This window comes from Photinus pyralis, unplaced genomic scaffold (assembly GCF_008802855.1).
Source record: "Photinus pyralis isolate 1611_PpyrPB1 unplaced genomic scaffold, Ppyr1.3 Ppyr1.4_LG7, whole genome shotgun sequence".
In the NCBI taxonomy this organism is placed as follows: domain Eukaryota; kingdom Metazoa; phylum Arthropoda; class Insecta; order Coleoptera; family Lampyridae; genus Photinus; species Photinus pyralis.
In genome coordinates, this window is record NW_022170738.1 from 16,325,535 (window position 1) to 16,352,765 (window position 27,231).

The 27,231-nt window shown below is 35.5% G+C and overlaps 1 protein-coding gene across 2 annotated transcripts; it reads left to right on the plus strand.

Moving 5' to 3' along the window:
* The first annotated feature begins 665 nt into the window (after positions 1 to 665).
* Positions 666 to 27,134, plus strand: LOC116177470 (dedicator of cytokinesis protein 1-like). 2 transcript variants are annotated; one of them, XM_031496455.1, is made up of 24 exons: positions 666 to 831; positions 1,575 to 1,852; positions 1,899 to 2,177; positions 2,235 to 2,465; positions 7,793 to 8,037; positions 8,090 to 8,213; positions 8,257 to 8,463; positions 8,510 to 8,954; positions 9,002 to 9,293; positions 10,317 to 10,640; positions 10,692 to 10,866; positions 15,734 to 15,850; positions 15,920 to 16,075; positions 16,123 to 16,549; positions 16,595 to 17,040; positions 17,601 to 17,852; positions 17,904 to 18,240; positions 22,198 to 22,590; positions 22,636 to 22,898; positions 22,952 to 23,043; positions 23,175 to 23,282; positions 26,116 to 26,341; positions 26,387 to 26,537; positions 26,594 to 27,134. In XM_031496455.1, exons 1-24 carry the CDS (start codon positions 786 to 788, stop codon positions 26,836 to 26,838), a joined length of 5,859 nt encoding a protein of 1,952 aa, XP_031352315.1. In that variant the 5' UTR covers positions 666 to 785; the 3' UTR covers positions 26,839 to 27,134. The 2 variants fall into 2 exon arrangements, with proteins under 2 accessions (XP_031352315.1, XP_031352316.1); XM_031496456.1 differs by lacking the exon at positions 15,734 to 15,850 and having other exon boundaries at positions 667 to 831.
* The last annotated feature ends 97 nt before the right edge of the window (positions 27,135 to 27,231 follow it).

Below are 27,231 nucleotides of genomic sequence, written 5' to 3' on the forward strand. Positions count from 1 at the left end.
GTTGTTGGTTGTAACTTATTTTTTGGTCAACTTTGTATACATTGTAAAGATCACCTACCCCATTAATCATCTTCCAAGAAGGTAAGCATCGAGAACTGAGTCTATAACCTTATAACTATTTACTATAAGTTATTTCTGTTTTTAAAAAATGGTTTTATTTTCACAAGAGTTTTGCGATTTTTGTATTCTAAACATTTTTGCCAAATTTCGTTGAAATAACAAAGTTTAATAAGTTTTTCATTGAAAAATACAAAATTTCTCCGTCATCTTCGATTTTGACTGAATTCCCGGGGCGGGATTAATGGGGATTTTGAATATGTGTTAAAATAATATAATTTACAATAAAATCATTGAATTTATAAGTATCAATTCAATGATAAAATGACTCTAGGTACTTCGTCTTTATAAAAATTTAAAATCAAACATGTTTACAACAGGAATTTATGGCAAGTGAATAACATAACATATTTCCTCTATTGATGGAAGAAATTGTTGATGTAAAACTAGCTTTAGATCTGTGCTGAACGCTGAACTTTGCTTGCAATCTCGTATACTGGACCATACTGTATATTATAACAATCCCAAAGTTCATAGATAAAACGCGAGATAGTAATCTGCAAAAACTGCAATTATCGCCAGAAGCTTACGTAAGATGTCGGTGCCGCCGCACAAACAAATAGAAATGGTTGAATATAAATAGGTTGTGGTTTTGATGTGTGAGTGTGTGTGAAACTTCTGTTTTTTAATTTTATTTTATTTTCAAACAATTTATTTATTATTTAAAAATGAGTGAGTGGCGATCGGTTACCGACAATAGATGTTATGGAATAGGTACGAAAGCGTTACGCTTTTTTAGGCGCCTAAAGGTGACCAACTTCCCTTTAAATTATCATATTTACCAACAACTTTTGAGCATTTAAATTCGCGTATTTGTGAATCCGAAATTAAGATAAGTTTATTTAGAATATATGTAAGGGCCCCTCCCACATAATAGATAGAAAAATTATGATTTCCTGAACTTCCTCAAGGAAAGAAGTGAATCACAATTTTCCACATAGTTAACTCCGCTACTGTATGTGATCATAATAGTGATTACTGACTCATTATTAAAAATTGCGACTTTATGTAATAAATTAAAACATACACGGGAGCCTAATTATAGAGGCAATTATTTTTTTTATGTAGCCTGAAAAACTCACAAGCACAATACGTTTCGAATTTTACTCAGATTTATGGAATTACTTAAAATGTGTGCAATTCCACATAAAACCACAACTGATTATAACCATAACAGTCCACATTTTCCGTGGTCTGCAAAAAAATTCGAAACTCGGGCTATCTCATTTTAGAAGAATTTTAGATATCAAACCGTGCCCTACTGCTGGTGTTATCACAACATGCATAAGGAAGTAATTGAAGCATCCTTATTATTAGCAATAATTTAAAATGACACCCATAAATAACTCTGAAATTCTATTATCGACTGTCAGTTGATCATTAGGTCGAAAAATTAAATAAAAAGGTCAAACAAATAAAAATAGATTCTTTATTAATTCGTCATTGTCTAATTGCAGCAATCTATAATATCATCTCAAATGATGATTGTAAACTCAATCTCACTGTTGGTGAAACCGTTCACATACTCGAAGAGGAGGAGAATTGGTATTATGGGTACTCTACATCGGACCGTAGGGTACAAGGCATCTTTCCCAAATCGTATATACATATCACAGAATGCACGATCGACAGGAGCGGTCCTAATCTCGTTTTTATACCACAACAACCTTTAATTGTTCACGAAATCACGACGATTTTAAGAGAATGGGGTGCACATTGGAAGGATTTATACGTTGTAAGATTGGTCATTTGTGATTTCGTTTATATAACAACATTTGTAGATGCATAGTAGAGAGTTTGAACGGATGAAGAATCAAATTTACGATTTAATTAAGCATAGAAGTAAAATAATTAGTGGCACACTACCGGTTGATGAACTGAAACGTATGACGAAACAGATCACTTCGGAAATAGATATGGGCAACAAACTGTTGGGACTCGATATGATTGTACGAGATAAAGACGGTAACTTAATTGATCCTGAGAAAACTAGTACAATACAATTGTATTATCATCACAAGAATGCGGCAGAACGTATTAGGGACAAAAGGAATAAAGTGGTAAGTAATTTCAATTCTTTTTAGTTAGTGTTCGCCTTATTTGCATCAAATTTGTAGAGTGAACACAGGGACAGTCCGGCACGGACCGCTCTTCAACAGTATTCACACATTTTTGTTGTGGCGGTCAAGAACTTTACTTGTAAAATGACAGAGGATGCAGAATTACTTATGACGTTATACGATGCAAAGGAGAATAAGGCAATTACGGAAAATTATGTCGTTCGATGGTCCAAGGATGGGCTTATGAGTGATTTAGATCAGATGTACACTCTTAGAGTTATGTTTACGGTAGGTATTTAATAATAATAATAATAATATTTATTGGTGGGGTTTATTTGATGTAATAGCTACAAGATCTCTTTAGTGTATGCAAGTAGGTATTTGGTTGATTTGTCTGTTTACACAATACAGGGTGTCCCAGAACTGATTTAATTTAAGGTGACTTCTCACGAATCGAGTATAGTTGATCAACAAAAATTAATTACAACTGGATCAACTATAAAGTTGATCAAATGTATTGAAACAAAAGTTCATTTGACCTTTGTTAATCAACCGCTTTTTAAATAGTTGCATACTTTCCGAATTTACATTTTAACAATTCAAAATTGTTATTTTTTAATTACAAGTGTTCTTGTTCGCACATGCATGTTTTTATTGATTGACAGTTGATTCGAATTTCAATCATTGTTTGTTGTAAAACAAGGGCGTGCTGTTTAAATTTTAGAAAAATTGGTCAACAAATAAAATTAATTTTCTAGACGTCTGACCACAGAATAACATGAGTTATGTACCTAGGTATTTGATAATATTAATTGTCGTTAATGGGTTTATTGTTTTCCAATTTTCACACAAAAAAATGTTCTCACATAACAGCTTTCAATACAGTTCAGCTACCTACCTGCTTCTGAGAATTTTTTAATTGTCGTTTAACAAAAATTTTGATGAGGAGTTTGTACAGTGAAACACCTGGCAATTTTTTGATAGGTATGGAAATTTTGTGACCTTTAAAAATTTAATAAGTATGCAAAATTCACAAAAAACTAATTACTTAATGAATATTTTCCCAAATTTTGTCTCAAATTGGATTCTGCCCACTTTAACTATTAAGTGGTTTTGAGCGGAATGCTGCTCTATTGATTTTTTTTTAAATTGGACTATTGTCCCCTGCTCTTTTGGTTCTTTTAAATGCGACCATTGTCCTCTGCTATTTTTTTTAAATGAAAATATCTTTATATTTACATTAAAACTATACCTACTCAAGTATTTATACAAAAGATCTACCTTTTGGGTTTTTTTTTTGGGACCATTGTCTCCTTATCTTTTGGTATTTTTCACATGGCACCATTGTCCCCTGCTCTTGGGGCTTTTTAAAATGAGACCATTGTTCCCTGCTGTTTTGTTTTTTTAAATGGGTCCCTTGTTCCCTGCTCTTTTGGGTTTTGTTTATTCCCCACGGAATACTACTCTTATTTTTTTAATTTGTTTTATTTTATTTTATTATCCCTCTCTTGTTTTGGGCCCTCAACAGGCATGCGCCCAATTACAGAGTGACCCGCATAATGCTATTTAGAGGTGCCTCTGCACTCTGCAGAAGGTCTTAAGATGGTCTATACTACTCCGGTATTTACCTTACGAATTAGGAAAACTGCAGGAAAACCTAATTCGGAGTAGCCGGTAGAATGCTCGGAACTGGTCTAAGGTAATTTCCATCTCCGCCACAGATGAAAAATTCACCTCAAACCAGGTTCGAACACCCGACCTCCGGATTTATAACCCAATGCTCTTACCACTGAGCCATAAATCCGACTTGGTTTTATTTTACAGTTTTTGGGCTCTCTGATTATTTTAAATTTCATTGTACACTACTCTCTTGGTATTTTCGTGCGTCCTCGCGCCGATTTCCTATATTAATTTTTTTTAGCAGACCCCCTCTTTATTTTATTTTTACTTTTTTTTGAAATGGGACTATTGTTCACTGCTTTTTTTAAATAGGACCATTGCCCCTGATATTTTGTTTTTTTTTGTGAAAGGGGGCCATTGCCCCCTTCCCTTTGGTTTTTTGTGAAATGGAACCATTGACCAATGGGACTATTGTCTCTTGCTCGTTAGGTTTTTTCCTGCGTCTTCGCGACGATTTACTGAATTAATTATAAATTGCAAAACGGCGAAACAGGTTTCTATATTCAATTTTTAACCTTTTGTTTTTCATTCCCTTCAGGACCTTGCTCTTTTTGTGTTTATTTTATTTTATGGGACTCTATCCTCCCCTTTTGGTTTTTTAAAAAATGTGATTATTGTTTCCTTCCTTTTTTTTGAAATGGTACTATTGTACCATTTGTTTTTTTTAATGAGACCATTGTCCCCTGCTCCTTGGGTTTTTTTGGGAAATGGGTGCATTGTCCTCTGCTTTTATTGTTCATTTTTTAAAATGGAACCATTGCCCCCTTCCCTTTGGTTTTTTGTGAAATGGAACCATTGACCAATGGGACTATTGTCTCTTGCTCGTTAGGTTTTTTCCTGCGTCTTCGCGACGATTTACTGAATTAATTATAAATTGCAAAACGGCGAAACAGGTTTCTATATTCAATTTTTAACCTTTTGTTTTTCATTCCCTTCAGGACCTTGCTCTTTTTGTGTTTATTTTATTTTATGGGACTCTATCCTCCCCTTTTGGTTTTTTAAAAAATGTGATTATTGTTTCCTTCCTTTTTTTTGAAATGGTACTATTGTACCATTTGTTTTTTTTAATGAGACCATTGTCCCCTGCTCCTTGGGTTTTTTTGGGAAATGGGTGCATTGTCCTCTGCTTTTATTGTTCATTTTTTAAAATGGAACCATTGTCCCCTGCTCTTTGGTTTTTTGAAATGGGATCATTGTCCCCCACTCTTATTTTAAATGGGACCATTGTCCCTTGCTTTATTATTGTTTTTTTAAAAATTGGATTGGGATTGTCTCATCATCAATGAATGCTGCTCTTTTGGTTTTTTAAAATTTTTTTGCTCAACGGTACTTACAATTTTTCGCGTAATTTTTCATTAGCATTCTTTTCTTTATTTTTTATTTTTAAATTTTTTTTTAAATTTATTTTTTTGTTTCAAATTCCTCTCGGGATCGTGCTCTTTTTTTAAACTTTGTTTTTACTTTTTTTGAAATGGGGTTATTGCGAGGGTTATTGTCCTCTGTTTTTTTTTAAATTTGTAGCCTGCGCCTTTTGCTGGTTGTGTTAATGGGATCATTTAATCCCTTGCTATCTTGCTTTTTTTGTGAAATGGAACCATTGACCTTGCTCTTTTGGTTTTTTAAATGCGACCATTCTGCCTTGCCCTTCTGGGTTTTTTTACGGCTTTTTTAAATGGGACTATTGTCTCTTGCTCGTTAGGTTTTTCCCTGCGTCTTCGCGCCGATTGCAAAACGGCGAAACAGGTTTCTATATTCAATTTTTAACCTTTTTTTTTCATTCCCTTCAGGACCTTGCTCTTTTTGTGTTTATTTTATTTTATGAGACTCTATCCTCCCCTTTTGGTTTTTTTTAAAAAAATGTAATTATTGTTTCCTTCCTTGTTTTTTTTTGAAATGGTACTATTGTACCATTTGTTTTTTTTTAATGAGACCCCTGCTCCTTGGGTTTTTTTGGTGAAATGGGTGCATTGTCCTCTGCTTTTATTGTTCATTTTTTAAAATAGGACCATTGTCCCCTGCTCTTTGGTTTTTTGAAATGGGATCATTGTCCCCCACTCTTATTTGAAATGGGAGCATTGTATCCTGCTCTTTTGGTTTTTTTTAAGTGGAGTCTTTTGCTCTTCTGTTTTTTTTTGGGTAATGGGCCCATGTCCCTTGCTTGATTATTGTTTTTTTTAAAAATTGGATTGGGATTGTCTCATCAGCAATGAATGCTGCTCTTTTGGTTTTTTAAAATTTTTTTGGTCAACGGTACTTCCAATTTTTCGCGTAATTTTTTATTAGCATTCTGTTTATTTTTTATTTTTAAATTTTTAAAAAAATGTATTTTTTTGTTTCACATTCCTCTCGGGATCGTGCTCTTTTTTTAAACTTTGTTTTTACTTTTTTTGAAATGGGGTTATTGTCCTCTGTTTTTTTTTTAATTTGTAGCCTGCGCCTTTTGCTGGTTGTGGGATCATTTGGTTCCTTGCTATCTTGCTTTTTTTGTGAAGTGGGACCCATTGACCCCTGCTCTTTTGTTTTTGTTTAAATGGGACTATTGACTCTTCATCTTTTGGTTTTTTAAAAACCGGACCATTGTACTCTGCTCTTGTGTTTTTTTTTTTTGTAAAATGGGCCCATTGTCTTGCTCTTTTGGGTTTTTTGGTTTCTCACGGAATGCTGCTCTTGTTTTTTTTTATTTTAGTTTATTTTATTTTCCTGCTTTTTTTAATTTTACCATTGTCCCCTGATCTTTTGGGTTGTTTTTATCCTCCACAGAATGCTACTCTTGTTTTTTTTTAAATTTTAGTTTATTTTATTTTGCATTTTTGTTTTTGCATCCTCATACCAGGTATTCAATATGCCATGAGGAACTGCTGTACTTCGTAGTGTCTGTTTGGGTAAAACGTGCCTTTCGCTCACAAATACTCCGTTTCAAAAGTTGTATGGCTTGCAAACTTGGATATACACTAGTGGTAGTGATCCTACCAACAATATAAATTGTGCACAACTCTTGTGCAGATAAAGCGCATTTGTTAAAACCGAAATAGCTTAGCAAATAATTGGGTTATAAGATAGTAGCCTCGGTAGTAGCATAGAATATTTATTTATGGTAATTGATAAGCTTCTTGGTAGATAATTAATGGGGAAACATTTAAAAATCGCCTGGCATGCATTCAAAATCTACGCTATATAATGCAAGAAGAATAAACATCAACAAATTCTCCAAAATATTCTATTTTCTCTGCCTTCCTCCTTCCCTTTAATCACGAAAATGAATCACGCAGGTAAGTTATAGTTCGTTGTTTTTGCATTCGGTAGCTAATAGCTCTGGCCCCTCAAGCAAGAAAATCTTGACGATTAATGAATGTGCACATGCGCAATGTCAACGTTCTTATTTATAGAGATATTTTTTTGAAATTTTAACCACAGATACTTCTAGTAATGACAAGCATATCGCATATTGTAAAAATCAGATGTGCGCATGCGCAGACTGCGGAATGTTAAATTTTTTATTGATAGAGATATTTTTCTGAAATTTTAACAAAAAATTCTTCTAGTAAAGGCAAACATCGCTTATTTTAATATCAGGTGTGCGCATGCGCAGGCTGTGCAATGCGAGTAAAGCTCGCGTTAAGGTGAAAACCTTTTTTTTTAAAATTTTTTTTATACGTACGCACTGAAATCCATCAGTACTGATAGGACTCTGTAAAACTACTAAACTGGTTTTGTTTAAATTATACACAGCAGGTTTCTTAGGGAGGATAGTGTGAAACAGAGAAACGTACCATTTCACCTCTTTCGAAACAATTTATAGCTTCGTGAATTAAATACACTGTAGCACTTCTATTACTTATTTTTAACTAGAACAAGTGAGATTTTACATTCAAACTTAAAACACGTTTCAAATAACTGTTGTCGGTCACTTTTTTAATTGAGTACATCCCTAACAGGATTTAGGAAAACGTGATTTGGAAAGGGAAAAAATATACCTCGTATGCTATGTGATACGAGTGGGTTCAATGGAAAACAAAGAAATCGACCATCGGCGAAGTTCCATGTCGACAAATTATAATAAAAAAAATTGCAAATTGGAAGTGAGGAAACCGTTTGGCGTCGCTGCTAAGGATATTACACCAATCATGTCCGGTAAATTAGAGACTGATTTAGAGCAGGAGTTTGTTGTTCCCTTCTACAGGTATTGATCGTGTGTAAATTTGGCATGCTTTAATCGGTTTATTCTATTTCAGTTGTGATAAAGATAATTTAGATCAAACACTTCGTAAATTTATAAATAAGGACACGAATAAAAATGAGGGCAAAAATCAGGCGTTATTTGTTAGCATGAAATTGTTGCACGGTGATCTTAAACAGGTAACAGATTTAAGTGAGAGTTCGTCTTACAAGGACTTTTCAGGTAAGGGAGGAAAATCCTCACCTAATACTGGGTAATATTTCTATTGCAAGAAAAATGGGGTTTCCCGAAGTAATCTTACCCGGCGATGTTAGGAATGATCTTTACCTAACGTTAGTTTGTGGCGAATTTAATAAAGGCAACAAAACTAGCGAGAAGAATGTTGAAGTGGTTGTTAAAGTGTGTAACGAAAAAGGTGTTGCTATACCAGTAAGTGTCCCCTTTTAAAAGTTGTTTGTTACCTGTATTGTTTCAGGGTGTGATCTCACTAGGCGGGGGTGCTCCTCCCTTAAATGAGTATCGATCTGCAATGTACTATCACGAATACAAACCCCATTGGTGCGAAACCTTTAAAGTTGCGATACCAATTGAGGAATTTAGAAGTAGTCATCTGAAGTTCACATTTAAACATCGCTCCACCAACGAAGCCAAAGATAAAAGTGAGAAACCGTTCGCGATGTCCTACGTTCGGTTAATGCAGGAAAATGGAACAACACTCAAAGATGCGAAACATAACTTAATTGTGTACAAAATTGACCATAAGAAATTTGACGACTCTGGTTTGGATTACTTTAAGCTTCCGTCAACAGTGGATGAAATAAAGGACAGTAGCAGGCCGCAAACGAACGGGCTATCTCTCAGTACAAAAGACAGCTTTACCATATCTACTAACATTTGCTCAACAAAACTTACACAGAACAGTATGTCGATTACGATTAGCTTAATAATGAAACTTTTTTTATTACAGTTGACTTACTGGGTCTGTTAAATTGGGCCTCGCACAAGGAGACATTACGGGAGTCTCTCGTTGCGTTAATGAAGGTAGATGGTGAGGAAGTAGTGAAATTTTTGCAAGACATATTAGATGCCTTGTTTAATATTTTAATGGACAATCCCGAATCTGATATTTACGACGAAATGGTTTTCGATTGTTTGTTACATATTATCAGTCTAGTCAGTAGCGATTGGAAATATCAACATTTTGAACCAGTTTTAGATTTGTATATTAAAGAAAGTTTTAGTGCGACACTCGCATATAGGTAAGAGTGTTTTCGTGCAATTTTTTTCTTAATTTTTATTTAATTGAACCAAACAAAATCGTGCGAGTTTATCAATAACCAGGCGTAAGGTCAATGTGCACAGACTAGTTAATTAGAATACTAGAGAATGAGAGCTAATAAGACGCTTAGCCTGTTAGCACAGATTTAAACACTCCAGAATCTCCAGATATGTCATGCTTGGTTAATGACGACGGCATACAATTCATGAGAACCAATAGAGGTCGCCACTGACAAATGTCAATGTAAAATTATATCTAACTTTGAGAATGACTCCTGGGCTTATACAATAATTTTTTAGGGTGGTTCCCAAACTTATTTCCATGGCCCCCCTTTCAAAAATCTAAAATTGCTAACGCCCCCCTTCCCCCCTCTCGATTAAAATCAAAATCAATCAATTTCAGTATCTCTTTTTCCTTTCTTGTAACCAATTAAGACTCTTAGAGTTGTTATCGTGGTAGTGAGAGGACAACCCTTGTTTGTATTTTAAATTTTAATTATTTTTATGCCCGTTTGCACCGACAAATTTAAGCGGGGCTTAGCTTAATCGTAGCGTAAAAGCCATGGCAACCATTGTCTCAATAATCGTTGCCATGGATTTTAAGTTCCGCTTAAATTTGTCGGTGCAAACGGGCATTAACGAATTAAATTAAAATTTAATCTTCCCCATTGACATGACCTGTATTGTCACAAAAAAATTCAAGATGGCGGCCAATAAAAATTGTTTAACCTCAAAATATATTAAATAAATTTAAATGGAAGCGTTCTAATTTTCATGTCTATAATATCTCATCGTTAATAGCGACCCTGTATAAATATATGATTGATTATGATTAAATTAAAAATATTAAAATGGTGGACAAAAAAAATTTTTACCTCAAAGATGTGAAATAATTTCAAATGGAATGTTTAAATCGGTGCTGTTAGTGCGCCATAGTTAAGCGGGGCGAATAGTAATTAATTGTGGGCGTTTGTCAATTTTTTTAAATATATCTTTCTTTTCAGTAAATTAATTGTTGTGATAAAAAATTTAGTGGATAATGCAATATCGATAGTCTCCATTGCGAAAGATAATATACTATTCAAAGCAATGAAAGCTCTACAGTACATCATGAGATTTGTATCTCGGTCTCGTTTGTTATTCCGCGAGCTTTATCCCGAGATGAACGACGACAGTTTCGAGGAAAGTTTGAAAAGTTTGTTACATAGTATCGTAACGATGATGTGTCAAACGTCGGACACATTGCTTCGAGAACAAGGTGCTTGCTTAAAGTATTTGCCTAGTACAATTCCTGATATTTTAAAGGTGTTTAATGCTAAACAATTGAGGTAAGTACATTAATTTGCCCTACATCTGGAGCCTCCCTTTCTCTTTTCTAGTATTATTTTGTGCGACTTACTGAAGAATATCCCTCCAAATAGATTAACAAAACAGAAAATGATGACTATTAATGAAATAGTGCACAGCAAGTTATTCCTGTATCCTGAATGTCGTCAAATTCTCTTACCAGTTTTTACAAAACAAATTAAAGTATTGTTCGAAACTAGTGAAGAGGTATGTACATTTTTTCGTGTTTGGCTTTGCTTGGCTTACATATTAATTATTCATGATACATTAAAAATGAAAAAAAGATTATTGTTCATACCATTGTTGTACAGTGTATATATGAAGCGATTAAAATATTACTTGCACTGTGTTATGTTGCATTTATATCTGCACAGTTCCTTCCAGAAAGTAAAGTTTTCAAAAGATATTTGAAAACAGGTATTGTTATTTTCTGTCTGCACACAGTTGTCTTGGCCACCGAGTACTGTCATGAGCATTATAGTTTTACAGGAACAAATTCTGTCGAAAACGAATCTTCCATTTCTCTCGCCTCTACTGACTTCTTTAACTCTTTCTCAAGGTACTTTGGGCATTTTTATCTCTGTTCGCTTTTTGTATAACTTGTTTTAGTGTTTTGCTTGGCTTAATTGTTGCATCTTTTTTAACTTCAGATTCATGCACGATTTTTATTGCATTTATTGGAAGTATGTTTTTAATCTAGCACGATTAATTTGCATGAGCAATGAACTAAACATTGGGTGAAACACTTTTTGCGTTTTTGAATTTAAATAAAAATTTAAACCTCTCTCTCTCGAGAGAGGTCAGCACTAGGCATCTACTAACATGTAGAAAAAATTCATTCAATTATGTTACACTATTTTTGTAGTTAGCTTAATTGTAGGAAATGCATTTATAATAATAAAGTTTTAATTTTTTGTCACTTATAATTATTGCACAAGAGGTTTGTATTTGACCGAGTAAATTTGGGTTTTTTAGTTAATGAAAATCTGTTGCCTAGCAATTAGACGAGAAAATCTGTCAACTAATAAAAATGCGACACTGAAGGACACCTGAGACACTTCCTTTAAGCGGTCCTTACTGTTGGCGATACGAAGAAAAACTTCTTTGTTGATTACGATGAATTTTAATGTTAATTATTTGAATATCCAAACGGATTGGTTTATTCCAGTAGATTTTTATCGCTCGAAAATAAACTGCCTTACGTCTAACTAGGCTAACCCCCCTTTTAATCCACAATTAAAATTGCAGGGAACTCTCACTTTGCCACAAATTCAACTTTAACTAAACATGTCTTCATGACTTACTCAACATTTAGGAGTTCTCGCTACTTAATATATTTTTCCTGAAATTAAACTGCTAATTCTTCACTACTATTCAGATAAATTTCACTCAATAATTGCACTTTTGGTTCTGTAAATGGCAAAAGGTGCCAACAAACTCTCTTACAATCCCATCTGTCTCGCTTCGCTTATGTCGAAAATGCACATCTTTATGGAAAATGTACCAGTTATCGCTTTTTATTTCCGGACACACTTTTGTTCACGTTCGCTATGAAGCGGAACATGTGTAAATTTTCCTATGCCGAACAATATAAATTCTAAAAAATACATTATGTTATCAAAAATCTCTAAACCTTCCCCATATAGTTTTATTCGTTGAAGTTTTTTAAAAATAACAGCGACTATAGTTTCGGCGTACTGCCATCATCAGGCGATGTGAAAGTTAACAGGAAAACGGTAAATTACAAACGTTGAAGACGGATAAGACGAACATGTTGTTTTTTTTTAATTATAAACTGGCCGAAGCCAAGTGAAGAACCTGAAGGGTGGTTAAAACGGAAAGGTTGTCCTAAGTTTCAAGACGAATTAATTATCAAGCCTTGTTAAGACAACCAACCGGGGGGTTGAATTTTTACATTAAAGTTGAAATTTGGGTTAACACATTTCAAAAGAACGGGGGGGAATCTACCGAATTGTCAATCATTTCGAGACATGCCGTCTGCATGATCTCGAATTTAAACTTTACTTAAATAATTTAAATATGTAGTCATCTTAATAGTTTCAATACTTTTATAAGTTTATTTTTTCCCCCCCGTTCTTTTGAAATGTGTTAACCCAAATTTCAACTTTAATGTAAAAATTCAACCCCCCGGTTGGTTGTCTTAACAAGGCTCGATAATTAATTCGTCTTGAAACTTAGGACAACCTTTCCGTTTTAACCACCCTTCAGGTTTTTCACTTGGCTTCGGCCAGTTTATAATTAAAAAAACAACATGTTCGTCTTATCCGTCTTCAACGTTTGTAATTTACCGTTTTCCTGTTAACTTTCACATCGCCTGATGATGGCAGTACGCCGAAACTATAGTCGCTGTTATTTTTAAAAACTTCAACGAATAAAACTATATGGGGAAGGTTTAGAGATTTTTGATAACATAATATATTTCAACCCCCATTTCGAGGAACGATGGATCCAACTCAAAAAAAAAAAAAAAAAAAAATCTAAAAAATACTTTTTTAATTCTAAAGCGGCCACGCGTTATACCCCATTGGTTACGTTGTAGGAAAATTCCAGCAATTATAAAAGAAATGGTATACCGGCAATGGTGGCAATGACTAACTTTTTTACTGAAATCAAACGAGTCTTTGAAAAATGTAAGAAATTAGGAAGGAGAGGTTCAATATTAAAAAGAAAAAAATAAATATCATCCAAGAATTAAAATCACGTGACATTAATATTAATATCAACAGTATAACCTACAAAAGATAGTGCTACAGAGTTTTTGATTCATTTTCAAGTGGGGTTAATTTGTTTGAACACCCTGTAAAATTGTGATTATGTATAATATCCTGTGTAAAATAAGGACACTGCTGATCAAATTTGGTTTCAGTCTAATCATACTTCCACTAGGAGAGTTGTATGGTGTTTCCTTATGAAAATCGCGATGGTGCTCTGCTAATTTAGAATGCAGGAAAAACTGAAACAAATAGAAAGAAGTTTATGGAAGAATTGTAAAAGACTAAATTCCCGCCCGACTAAACTCTGCGACGGGGTCTGTCTTTAACCGTTTATAAATAATCATTTACATGAATTGGATTTTTTTCGTGTTTACGTCCGCAATATCTTTGAATTCATTTCTGCACAGTTTAATACACACGTGTTGTCGGGGAATTTTTTGTGTGTGGAAAATTAAAAATTACATGGTCTATTTTGGTCGTGGCAAAGAGAAGTGAATCAATGAAAAGCACGCGTGGAGAATTCATTCAAACCATGTTTTCATAGATCTTGTGGAACATTGACATATTTAAATGCTTATTCTTAATAAGCCGTTGGAGATATGCTCCTAATACTGGGGTATCTGTTGCGAAAATGAAAATTCTAAGTTACTACCAGGAGAACATTATGCGAAGAAGTTTTAGAACTTTGCACGAGGAGATTAGAATGTTGGGAGGAGGTGTTTTTCCACCTAATACAAAGATTAGCTGTTAGGAAAATCTAAATTTTCGCTGGATACTTGGAGAACATGATAATTGAGAAGGTGTGTTTTTATGTTCACCCCATTTTTTTTTTCACACTTGTATCACGATTAGGTAGTCTCGTATAGCAACCACAGAAACAGAATTCTGTGTGAAACAGATTGTTTTAGATGTCACTGTAATCTTAAAGACAGGTGATAATAATTAATTTGTTTTACTACAGAATACTTGTTTCTGTGGTTACTCTTTACAAGACTGGTTTCATAAAAATGAGCCGATATTTGTTTGCATATGGACATAATTTCATATTCTAAACACCTTTTCTTAATAACCGTTTGCAGGATTATTGATCAAAATGGCACTATACCTCAACATAAAATTATTGTTTTCTTAATTGTAATGGCCATCTTGGATTTTAAAAAGTAAAAGTGTGTTTGAAATTTTTTTCAGGTCAAGCAGGTCTTGATCCCAAAACATCAAAACGATATTCAAAAATGTTTATCGATTACATGTATAGGTGAAGTCATTTTGGGGACGCACTGTATACCATCAGGACTAAGAACAACCAATAATGTGCTTTTTTGTTGTGGAAAATAGAGATGGGAATTAATGTCCGACATTCATAGCCTAGTTTCCTGGTCGCGATCAATATTTGCGGGGCCAGACTTTTGTTCAATATCTGGACCGGATAATTCCAAGCCACCTATACATTTTAGGCTATACAGTAATACATAAGTTGTTATACTAAATAATCATTAAAACAATGTCATCTATTTGGTGCACACTAGTACCGCTATATTTAAAGAGATTAGAGTGATTAGAAAATTACCACAAAAAGTTCATCCAAGGTTTAGTGTAGCAATAGAGCCATTTTTAAGCAGCATGGGTTAAGCTAACTAGCTTCGAGTCTAATTGAAGTAACTCGCCAGGTCTGACCATATCCATATCCACTTTCAATAAATTGAATTTTGCCCGCCTCTACCAAAAAACCTCTCATGTACCAACAAAATTAAAAACTCTGTCAAATTCGTAAACTACAAAAACCCTTAACATTATATCAATTGCTAAAATTTTAACCATGATCTATTAATAGTAATAATAATAATAGTATTTATTCCATAGACAAACAGGTTTGTGTGGAAGTTGTCAACAAATATCTGAATATTTTAAATTACATTGAATATTATAGATAAAAAACAAATTACACATTACATAGCGACAAACAAGTTACATTAACCAGTAAACCAGTAATCAACAAAGTAGACAGATATAAACAAATTTGAGTACAAAACGTTACTCACTCTATAATTATTAATTATTAGTAATGTTTATCGAATTCATTTTGGATTATCAAATAATCAATAATCAAATGATTGATCCATGATTAATTGGTAATATCTTTGGGAGAAAAAGCATGATTTTTTTAATCTTATAGTTTCACTCTTCTAAAGCACATCATAGTTTTGAAATTGGTTTGCATGCATAGAAAGGATTGTGGCATACTTCTTGGTGATGGTTTTAATTTTTAAAATTTAACTTTAGTTTATAATAACAATGTTTATTAACTATATATTAGTGTAGTTGTACCCCGGGTATTGTAGGGAACTGGAGTGGGGCGTCAGGAGGGCCGCAGACAGTTTCGCTCGGTGGCCAAGCTCGCTCGAGTGCTGGGTGAAACTCAACATTGTCTTAATCAACACAGAGGATATTCAGAAGAGGTGAATCGCCAAAAACTTATCTTTCACCATTTGTGTCACTATGTGCTTACCCTTTTTTTTTGGTAATAGGTTGAATTGTGCATCAAAATACTCAGCGATGTTCTGGATTTGTTGTTTCGGAAAGATGTCGGTTCTACCGTGCACGATATTACAGAAATAATGCTTGTAGATCTCCGCACTGTTATTCAAAGTCATATAAATATGGATAAAGAAAATCCTTACTCTGTAAGTGCTACCTAATCCGAAGATCACCAAATAATAACAGTTTTTAGGGTAATTTAGTCGCAATTATGATCGATATCTTTCGTCAAATGACAGATTATCATTATGATAAGTACATCGGTCAATTCGGGACGAGAACTGATATTTTAGACTTTTTGATGGAAATTTTGTTGGTTTTTAAGGAACTCGTAAATCAGTCAGTTTTTCCATCGGATTGGTGTGACATGATTATGCTTCAAAATTCTGTGATATTGAAATCGTTGCGATTTTTCTCGCATACCATACGAGATCATTTTTTTGCCAAATTTGACAATCAAGCATGGAGTAATTTTTTCCATTGTGCTATCGCATTCATGACCCAGCCTGCGCTTCAGCTGGAGACTTTTTCGCATAATAAACGAATGCGAATCATTAAACGTTACAAAGATATGCGTAGAGAAACAGGCTTCGAAATTCGTTCTATGTGGTTTAATTTAGGTAGGCCTCTTATGTGAGAGTATTGCTTTTCATTTTCAATTTTAGGCCAATATAAGGTCCAGTTTGTTCCTAGCTTGGTCGGTTCAATTTTAGAGATGACTCTTATACCTGAAGTGGAGTTACGCAAAGCGACCATACCCATATTTTTCGATATGATGCAGTGCGAATTTTATTCGTCTCGATACGAAATGGAGAGTTATGGTGACACAAAACGCGATTCATCACATATAAAGGCGAATTTCTGCGACTTCGAAAATGAGATGATAGCAAAGTTGGATATCTTGGTGGAAGGTGGCCGTGGCGATGAGCACTTCAAAAATCTATTTCATGATATTATGATCGATTTATGCAGTCAGCATACGACCATGAAGGACGATGGTATTAAATTCGTCAAAATGGTCTCTCGTCTGATGGAACGATTACTGGAGTATCGGTCGATTATTACTGATGAAAATAAGGAGAATAGAATGAGCTGTACTGTAAATTTATTGGTAAGTAATGTGTATTTTAACAGCCATTTAATCACTATCAAAGTGATCAAATCATATGTGCATTGGTCCAAAGCGAGATAAGGTTTTTTTGGATTTCAATTTAAGGTTAAGTTTTTGGATTGTTTGCGCTGTGGTTAACATCGACATGTAGAGATGGACTGCGCGTGTCAATGCTAAGCGCGGATACTACAGGTTAGAGAGAATGGAAAACTAAGAGGCAAGCTCTCTCTATCATACCAACAAGATGCGACATACAAGCACTGGCACAGCAATGTCGATTTAATCTTAATGTGACCAACAGAAACGCAATGGAGAGAGCTAGCTTGCCTGTTATCTCTCTCATCTATAGTATTCGCGCTTGGCATTGGCACGCACAGTCCATCTCTATATGTTGATGGTAGATAGTGATTAGGATTACATTGAAAAAGGGTGGCACTAGGCTGACTGCAGCTGAGGAACTTTCATATAAAAGGTTGAGGTCACAGCTTGATTGTCACTCAAAATTTAAATAGGAATGGAAATAATTAATCATATAATATAGCATTCAAAAATTATTTTAGGACTTCTACTCTGAAATAAATCGTAAGGAAATGTACATACGTTACGTAAATAAATTATGCGATCTACACTTGGAATGTGATAACCACACTGAAGCTGCATATACTCTCCAATTGCATAGTAATTTGTTGAACTGGTCGGACGAAATGCTACCTCCTTTACTGAAAAGCAATAGATACAGTGACTGTCACACTCACCGCCAGTTAAAAGAGGCTCTCTTTTACAATATAATTGACTACTTCGATAAGGGAAAGGTGAGTAAACATACTCTAACCGCACTAGTGTTAAGCACGCTTGCAATGTAGATGTGGGAATGTGCCTTGAAAAAGTGTGAAGAATTAGCAAGGCAATATAAAGAAGAAACGTTCGATTATGAACAATTAAGCGAGTTACATAAACGAATGGCGCTCTTTTATGAAGATATAATGAGGAAGCTGCGAACCACGCCAGAATATTTCAAAGTCGCTTATTATGGGCGTGGTTTCCCCATCTTTCTGCAGAACAAAACTTTTATTTACAGGGGGAAAGAGTACGAACGTTTGGCCGATTTTTCGTCGAGAACGTTAAACGAATATCCAAACGCTGAGCTTTTGAATAAGTTAACTCCTCCAGGTGACGATATTTTGGAATCCAATGGGCAATGTATCCTTTTTTACTATTACACAGGGATTAATTTGAAATTAATAAGGTTATTTCTTTGCAAAGGATACATGGTTTACCATTACTGCTTCCTCAATTTAATTTTGGTAAGTCATAGAGGCTAACGTTGCCTAGTCTGATACACATCACATACATTTCTTAATAAGCCATTACCCGTACCAGTTTACCATGTTAACGGTACTTTCCAGTGTGGTCCCAAGTTTTCTTTTTCTACAGGTCCAAATTTGACACTTTCTTATGGAAACACCCTTTATTTTAAAAGATGGAAATGGATCTAGGTGCCTGGAGTTCAATTTTAAAGAGAAAATCAGTAATCTCTAATTGTTTGGCCGCTAGGGGGCGTTTCTCGAAGCTAGTCGATTTCTTTAATGCTCCATAACTTTCTTATTATTAAGATAATCGGTTTTGGCAAACTCTTTCTTAGAGCACTTTTTATGTAGAATCCATTGTGTTACACAGTTTTTATAGAGGATGGTTGGTTTTTGTTATACGACCCTAAATTACATTTTTTCATAAGAGCGTAAAATTTCTTTAATTTAATATATATTTGCGCTTCTTTTTAATTAAATTCGGTGCACCTTCTTTAGAGTTGTGCGTAACAAACAGAAGATGTGAAGAATTATTTACATTACTCCCTATACGACGAACCCCTATGTTCTCGGCATTAATATTTGGTTCTAAGGTATGAATTATGGCCTTGGCAGCACTCAAATCGTTTGGTGATTCTGATAACTGATACAAAAGTATGTTTTTTTTTCGCGTTCCGCGATCTCATTGATGATTGTATCGATTATTTTGATTGCTTGCCTTATCAATTGCTTCAGATCTTCAATCGTTTTGCGTTTTCTAAGAAAGATTTTGCCAAAATCAATTATGTTTAATAATAAGAATGGGGCATTAAAGAAATCGACTGCCTGCGAGAAACTAGCTGCCAAACGATTAGAGAATTCTGTTTGCGCCAGTGATTTTCTCTTTTAAATTGAGTTCCAGACACTTGGGTCCATTTTTCTCTCTTAAATAAAGGGTGTTTCCATAGGAAAGTGTCAAATTTGGACCACCCTCTACATATCTCAAATATAGACAGGGAAAGAATATTTTCGCTACAGATGAGCATTGCATGCGGGAAGAGTTCGCTAATCAAAACCGACTCACTTCTTACACCTTGTGTGTATGCAGAAAATACTGAACTTGATTATGACTTTTTTATTATTCCTCGATATTTGGTTTTTGTTAGATGTAATTTGCGTTAATTTAGAGCGACTTCGGTAGGCCCCACACATACCAGGGGACAGTTCTGTTCTACATTCTTCTGCCTGTGAACCGAGGTTGAGTGTGGCTAGAACAGGCTTTGATTATTTGGAGGTGTATTTAATTAGGCTTTCTTTAGCGCATTTCCACAAAAATAAAAAAAAAATGCGCTATTGTGGCCACTTTGTCCGTCCGTCCGCTCGTTTTGCGACGCTACTAGTTCTTTATCTTAAGAGCTATTGTTCTACTTTTTTCGCTATTTGGTTCGTTATGGTGTCGAGTCTTGTACCAAGGAAGGAATTTTTTCTGTACCGCTTACAAAAAAAGTTATTGTAAAAAAAACAAAAAAACCGTTTTTTACATGTTCCATAATTTTACACTTTTGCCGTTTATTAACGATCCTAGAGATCGTTTATAATTTTGCATTGCTATCTGTCGTCTGCATGCTGGTCTGTCCGTCTGTTCCTTTGTCTGTCTGTCCATCTATCTGTCCGTGTGAACGATAACTTTGTTTAGAAATGTTCGATCGCTTTTACATCTCCGTTAGTTATGAACTGAATTGCATGAAATTCAATATGGGCATAGCTTTAGCCATATAATACGCAATGCCAAAAGTTGAATCGAATCGATTCAAAATTCACAGTGCCCTTTTCGCATCTCGACCATTTATAAACCGAATTGCAAACTTTTTTACTTATAAAAGTATTTGAATGAAATTTGATACATAGGCACTTGTAATAAAGGAAAATCAAACGCCAATTTCAAAATTTGGTTTTGCGCATGCGCAGTGCCAACTTTTTTATTTGCGGAAGAATTTACACGAAATTTGATACATAGGCACATGGGATAAAGGAAAATCAAACGTCAATTTCAAAATTTGGTTTTGCGCATGCGCAGTGCCAACTTTTTTATTTATGGAAGAATTTAAACGAAATTTGATACAGAAGCACTTCGAATAAAGGAAAATCAAACGGCAATTTCAAAATTTGGTTTTGCGCATGCGCAGTGCCAACTTTTTTATTTATGGAAGAATTTAAATGAAATGTGATACATAGGCACTTGGAATAAAGGATCATCGAGCGCCAGTCTCAAAATTTTCTTTTGCGCATGCGCAGTGCCAACTTTTTTATCTATGGCACCATTTAAGTGAAATTTGATACTTAGGCGCTTGGAACAAAGGAAAATCTAACATTAGTTTTAAAATTTAGGTTTGCGCATGCGCAGTTCCAACTTTCTTATTTAGAAAAGCATTGAAATGAAATTCTTCTCATAAACTGAAATTGAAGTAACTCGTCAAAAATAGTGCTTCTTGTTGGGTATTAAGGGAGTGGCGCCTCCACCACCACCTCCTTCAACCACTCAACGGAATGGTTGTTCTCACACGATGTTCTTAGCATCTCGCCCGACTACCTCCAACTCATGAACGTGGGTGCTAGTGTAACGGTTTTTATGGCGAACAGATGCTGGTCCAGAACCTTGGCCAGGTGATTTTGTACCATACCCGCTTGGTTAGCCATTAGCCTATCCAGAGCGTTATTAGTACTTTGAGTTGCGTTTTGGCAGTTTGCTTGTAGCTACTGGGCGGTGCTTCAGCCTCACTAACACTTGCCTTTGGTTGGGGCTGTGGTCTGTCCGTCAGCGGTTGAGTTGGTGTTGAGTCATCTGACCTCTGCTTCTTTTTCTCTCTGATTACCTGCTTTCCCGCCTGACCGGAATTAGCTGTAAGAGCCTACCTCTGGGTAAAGGTTTGGTCACGGGACGTGGATGGTTTGGAGCTGAATGTTGGAACAGTTAGACACATTTGGGTCAGTCTGGCCTTCTTTCTTCTCTTCTGATCAGCGCCAGAGATGCACTGCGTGGTTTGGATTGTTGTTGAGGCTCGGTGACCTGTGACATAGATTGTGGGGTATCCTGGGACGCTCCCTCTGGTTTATTATACTGTTGAGCCTCTGTGCCATAAAGTATAAATTCGTTCCTTTAGCTCCCCACCCACCACGGAGCCCAACAAGGGGACGTCTATCCAGACGCTACTAGAAGAATATAGCTTGTAAAGGGTAACGGAAAACAGGCCTGATTTTGCTATGAAGTAGGTCATTGGAGAACGGCCCACCTTCAGCTATACGTCGTCTAGTATAAAAACAGTCGCAAGTAGCCGTCCACTGCAAAACTTATGTCTTTTTCTTCGCATGGGCTAGATGGAGACGAAAATATAATAGCATAATTTGTGTACACCTCACAGGCAACCAGTTTTGCAGTGGGGGGCTACCTGTGACTGTTTTTATACTAGAAGAGCAATAGTCAGTCTGCTGCCACTATCCTAAAGATGCTCACCCAGTCGGCGGTCTGACCCGATGACGCAGTCGATTGAGCATGGCGGGCTAGCCATGATCTCTCGCCTTAACCGAAATTCTGGCCAAAGTAGAGTGTCGTTGCTACTTCACGTAACTCAACTATCCATTCATCCGCTATTACGGGTCGCCTCATACGCCACAAACACAAGGGTGTTGTCTTTACTCTGGATTCTCACTTGAGACCGTCTTACGCCGGGTCGAGCCTGGCGTTATACGCCCCCTTGATCACTGAACCCACTCAAATCTCACAATCCCCAAAAATTGCGCTGAGGTAGTGTGGTTAGGGGGATTGTCTGTTTGAACTGGTTTTTCAAAGAAAGTTTTCCTCAACAAACTAAAGATATACAAATAAATCACGTCGATCCTATAATGGACGAAAAGGCCCAGAGGTTTTCTGGTAAACCAGTTGCGAATCAAATTGTAAAGTATTACAAAGTCAATGACGTACAGAAATTTCGATATTCGAGACCGTTCACCCGTAAAGACTTCAACATCGAAAGCGACAACGAATTTGCCAGTTTATGGCTGGAACGAACTATTCTGGTGACTACGTACCCTTTGCCCGGAATCCTCCGGTGGTTTCCAGTTAGCTCGACGAACACAATCGAAATTTCTCCTTTGTGTTACGCAATAGAGACTATGGAGGAGAAGAATAAAGACTTGAGAGATTCAATTATGGGGTACAATCAAGATAAGACTATGCCCATTAATCCATTGAGCTTAAAATTAACCGGTACGTATTTGACGTTCTGTACTTCGCTTATTATTTCTCTTGAAGGGATTGTCGATCCGGCGGTAATGGGCGGAACTACGAATTACGAAGAAGCTTTTTTCACCCCCGAGTACATAAAACAGTATCCCGAAAACCATGTATTAATTCAACGTTTAAAAGACTTGATAGCCGATCAAATTCCGTTGTTGGAATTGGGAATACAGGTTCATAAGGATCGTGCGCCGACGTCGTTGCTGCCCCTGCAAAAGCGATTGGAGGATTGTTTTACCAAGCTGCAGGAAAATGTTGTGGAAAAGTACGGCAAGAGGGTGCGAAGTTGAAATGTTGGTTGGAATAAGGTCATTAATGCTGTCTGTTGTAGAAGTGTGATTTAAAATTAGATCAGGTAACGATGAGGCGGCAGTTTAGCATGCCCCCTAACGCGAGGTACGCGGAAACGACGCAAATTGGAGAGTAAGTTTTTTTTTGCATTTACTGGATGTGTTAGTGTAGTATTAAGCAATGTAGATGCATGCGTAGTATGCAAAATTGTCATTTTCTTTCAAAATATTTGAATGGAAATGAATTTCTAAATGTTTATGTAGTACTGGGGTTCGTAGCAGAATACCAAGTGTAACAAGAGGTCAGGTATCATCCTTGAAACATTTCACAGCAACATTTAATTTTACTGCTTCGACACCTGCCGCTAACAGGTTTGTAAGTTTTCATTTGCTTGCATGTTCACAGTCTGCTTTTTTATGTTGCGGGATATCTTGAACTAACCTAGTTATATCTTAAAATAATTTTCATCTCCTTCTCGACTTAAATGAAATGATTGAAAATTATTTTATGGTCATTTTACTAACAAAATTTTTAACTTTTCAGGCGTGCATCACAACCAGTGGTGGTTTTAAGTCAAAATGCGCGAAACTCTACCTCATATGCCTAACTTACTAGTTATCCTTCCTAATCTTTAATTTAGTATTAATTTTGTTCTTATTTATCTGTTTTAACAATGCACTGCTGGGGACACTTTCAAGACTTACCGGTAAATATTTGTCATATAATATTTCTCGCTTTATTTGAAAAGTAGTAGATTAATAATTCTCCATTAAAAAAACGTATCATTTCTAATCGCATGCTGTTTTGATAAGTAAGATTCATTAATTATTAACATGGGATTGTCCAGTAAATTTACAGCAGTGTCATCTTTTGTCAAAAGTAAAATGACTTACCCAAAGGCTGCAAAAGGGGATTATTGTTATTGTCGCTCTTTTGATGCTACTTAAAAATGACACCTCTTATTGTGATTGACAACACTATACACATCTTCAAAAATATGGCCTAAAAAATGTAATATTGACTTATTTATCTTGTAATTAGTATCATAACTATTGCCAAAGTGAACTTAAAAAAACTCATTAAATTCAAAAAATTTAGATTATGATAGTAATTGTTGATAGCGGTGCTCTGGTCAGTAGGGGAGAGACCAATAAAAAGTGTAATCATAAAAGATTTACAAAAGGCGCATTTCAATCAGGCATAGATCATTGGAAGCCACTTCTTCATATCAAAAGAAACATTTCTAAATCCCTCCAACAAAAACGCGAAAAAGTTTCGTTTTTTCGTTTTCGTTAGATATGATCCTTAAAAATCCATAAAATTCATTTCTTGGACATCAAACTAAAGAGTTTCCAAATGAAATTAGTGCACAAATAACACTAAATGCTGCGACGAACTTGGGGTCGTTCGCGCACACTCGGCGAACTTCAAAATTTAAACAAACAAATTATAGAAATTAATATACGAGCGGCAGTCGGCGGCAACCTGGGTGTTCTGTCGGCGGAACAAATGGAAGGACGGATGAACTCGAGCGCCACCAAGCGAAAGGCCTCGCGAGTCGCGCCTGGTCCAGGTCGGCGATAGCAGCGGCCTGGCGAATAGGTCTCTGAAGCAACGGGTAAACGGAACCGGAGAAATGGAAAATTCAGAAATCGAACGGTTCAGTAAATGGCGGCGGTCACTTCGGAAAAACTAAAACAAAATTACGGCAATCTCCCTAGCGGGAATGAATGCAACCAAGCACAAATCGACGGAAATGCCAATACAAGAAAGCGAACTATATTCCCCCCTTGTAATTAGTGAAACTGAAACCAACCAAAAAAACTTACCTTGCAATTAGTTGCTATAGTTACGGTGCGGTAAACTTAATTCAAAAGCAAAAATTAAACGGTCTGAATGCAAAATAAAATTTACGGACAATATACAAATTTGATACGGGGAAACACAAAAGGCAAAAGATGCAACAGTAAAAGCGTTTATGTTTCGGTTAAACATTAAAGGCAATAGATCGATGATTTAAATACGGTACGGCTACAAAAGTTCAAAATTTCGATATTTACAAAACGAAGCTTGCGAAAAAAAAAAAAAAAAGATCCTATTTTTAATTAAATACGCCTTTTCTCGACATCGGAAAAATATGGGACCGGTGTCAAACTTCAAGTTTTTTAAGAGCGCACCTAACGGATGTTATCTCGACCTATCAGCGGTTGTTATCTGTAACTCATTCACCTAATTACGTGTTAATTATACTTATCCAAATAGTTGGAATGAAATTTCTAAATTCGGCAGTCCAGCAATACTCTTTTGTTCCTTGGAATTGGCGCAATCTGTTATCACGTTTATATTTTCCTGTGCGACCTTGCCTGTTTCAAGCCTGGATTGTCGTATACCATTAGAAAATCGATTAATTGCTATGGGCCGTGAAATTGTCGATGCTGATAAAAAGGACGTTGAACTAAATATGTACGTTTCCAAAATGTATTAAAGAAGTAAACAAAAAATCACTATCTAAACTTCTTTGGAGTCGATACTTTTAGACTGCAAGTCATAATGTAGACAATGGATAGACTGCTTAGCCTAGTCGCTTCCTTCGCCTCAAAACAAGGAAGGAAAATAAAACTTTATACATTGGTTTTACGATATGGTTTCTATTTTATTTAAAAAAAGGTGCTATTGTTTGCGCTTTGTCCGTCCGGACCCACTTCTGCCATTTTGAACTACTGAATCGAAATAAATTAGTTTATACAAACTAACTATAACTTTCCCGCGTGACTCTTTTTCAAGACAGTGGCCTGGGGGGGGGGGTAAGAAAAGGTCTCAACGAAAGGAAGCGGCTCAGTTCGTAAATATTCCTCGAGAATAATAGCTATTATTGACTTGTGATATAATCTACTATTAACTTCATCCCAAAATATGTGGAATATGTTTTTAAGCATATTTAAAATATTGCTACAACTTAAACCTATAGTAATTAGTATCATTATTCCACACGTTTGAGGCTTATACACTACACATCACAAAACTTTCATCTGAGTCATATTACATATTTTTATAGTAGGTCCTACATTAATTTACCTTTTTGCTTAATGGAAATCTTTAAGAGGTGTTAGCTTATATGACGTAACCCTGCTTTAAGTTACAGGATATGCCCATATTGGTTATGTATGCTTTTTGTTTTACTTAACCTTGTTTTGCTTATCGTAGCAAATCGTCTTCCAATTACACCAGCAAAAGTAGCTTAGTATCGCCAACAAAAAGTTTAACAAGTGCGCCATCATTAACTTACAAAAATAAAAATAAAACGCCCAAAGAAAAAAGAAGAGGTAGTAAAGTTGAAACAACATCCACGTCACCAAACAGTGGCGCTCAATGGTATACAACCGATGAAGTAACGCCCAATGGTAACCCCGTTTTCGAATTACGCCAAGAGGTAACCATTCACTTGCACACTCATATATTTTCAACCTTATTCTAGCTCACACCCAAAAGACCTCTACGGTCCGAAGTGGAACGTGAAAAACGTTTAAGTAGGCCACCCAGCGGACAATTTTCCAGACCATCCAGTTTGACAGTAATATTACGCACAAATAACAGTTCTGGTAACAGTAGCAATAGAGATTCAATAGGTAAGGTCAACATCAAAATACTCGATCTTGACCTTTAAGATTACTTAACACTCCAGGCACGACCGATTCCAGCATCAGTGAAGAAGATTTGCTACCTCCGCCGTTGCCTACAAAATCACGTGAAGCAGACTACTGCAATTTACCAAATAATACCTGCGAAAATACAAGTTTTCTTTATACGTACCGAAACTCGTTGCGATGTTCGTCGGTGCATACAAAGCTACCGCCGCCCGAACCGATCGACAATGACGATCCTCCCCCATTACCTCCACCAAAACCACCCAAAAACAAGTGCCTTTAGTACAAAGCTTAATTAAATTTTGTTGTGCATTGGTTATTTAAACACACTCTTCCTACTCAAAGATATTACTTAGTAGCTTTGCATTTGTAAATTATGTTTTTTATACAGAGATTTATTTGTATATACATTTTTGCTATTATTGTACGTAACAAAACACCAATTGATTGTTACCCAAGTGCCATTATTATACAATTTTTGAGCGTTTTTTTGAAAGTAGTTATAAGTTTTTTAGGTAGATATTGTAAAAATGCATCGCAATATTATAACCAAAGATTACAAGTATTAGAGGAGATATATAAGAAATTTTATTGTTTGTGATGTTTTTCCTTTTTACAACTTATTTAGTAGACACTGTAAATTTTTGAAAGTATTAATGAAGTTTGAAATGATTTG

What these genes read in the sequence shown, in the direction of transcription:
- LOC116177470 (XM_031496455.1), top strand. Translation starts at nt 786, where the DNA reads ATGAGTGAGTGGCGATCGGTTACCGACAATAGATGTTATGGAATAG. An exon ending in AACAAAACTTACACAGAACA is followed by an intron (nt 8,955 to 9,001) that starts GTATGTCGATTA and finishes TTTTTATTACAG; the next exon opens with TTGACTTACTGGGTCTGTTA. An exon ending in GAAACGACGCAAATTGGAGA is followed by an intron (nt 23,044 to 23,174) that starts GTAAGTTTTTTT and finishes ATGTTTATGTAG; the next exon opens with TACTGGGGTTCGTAGCAGAA.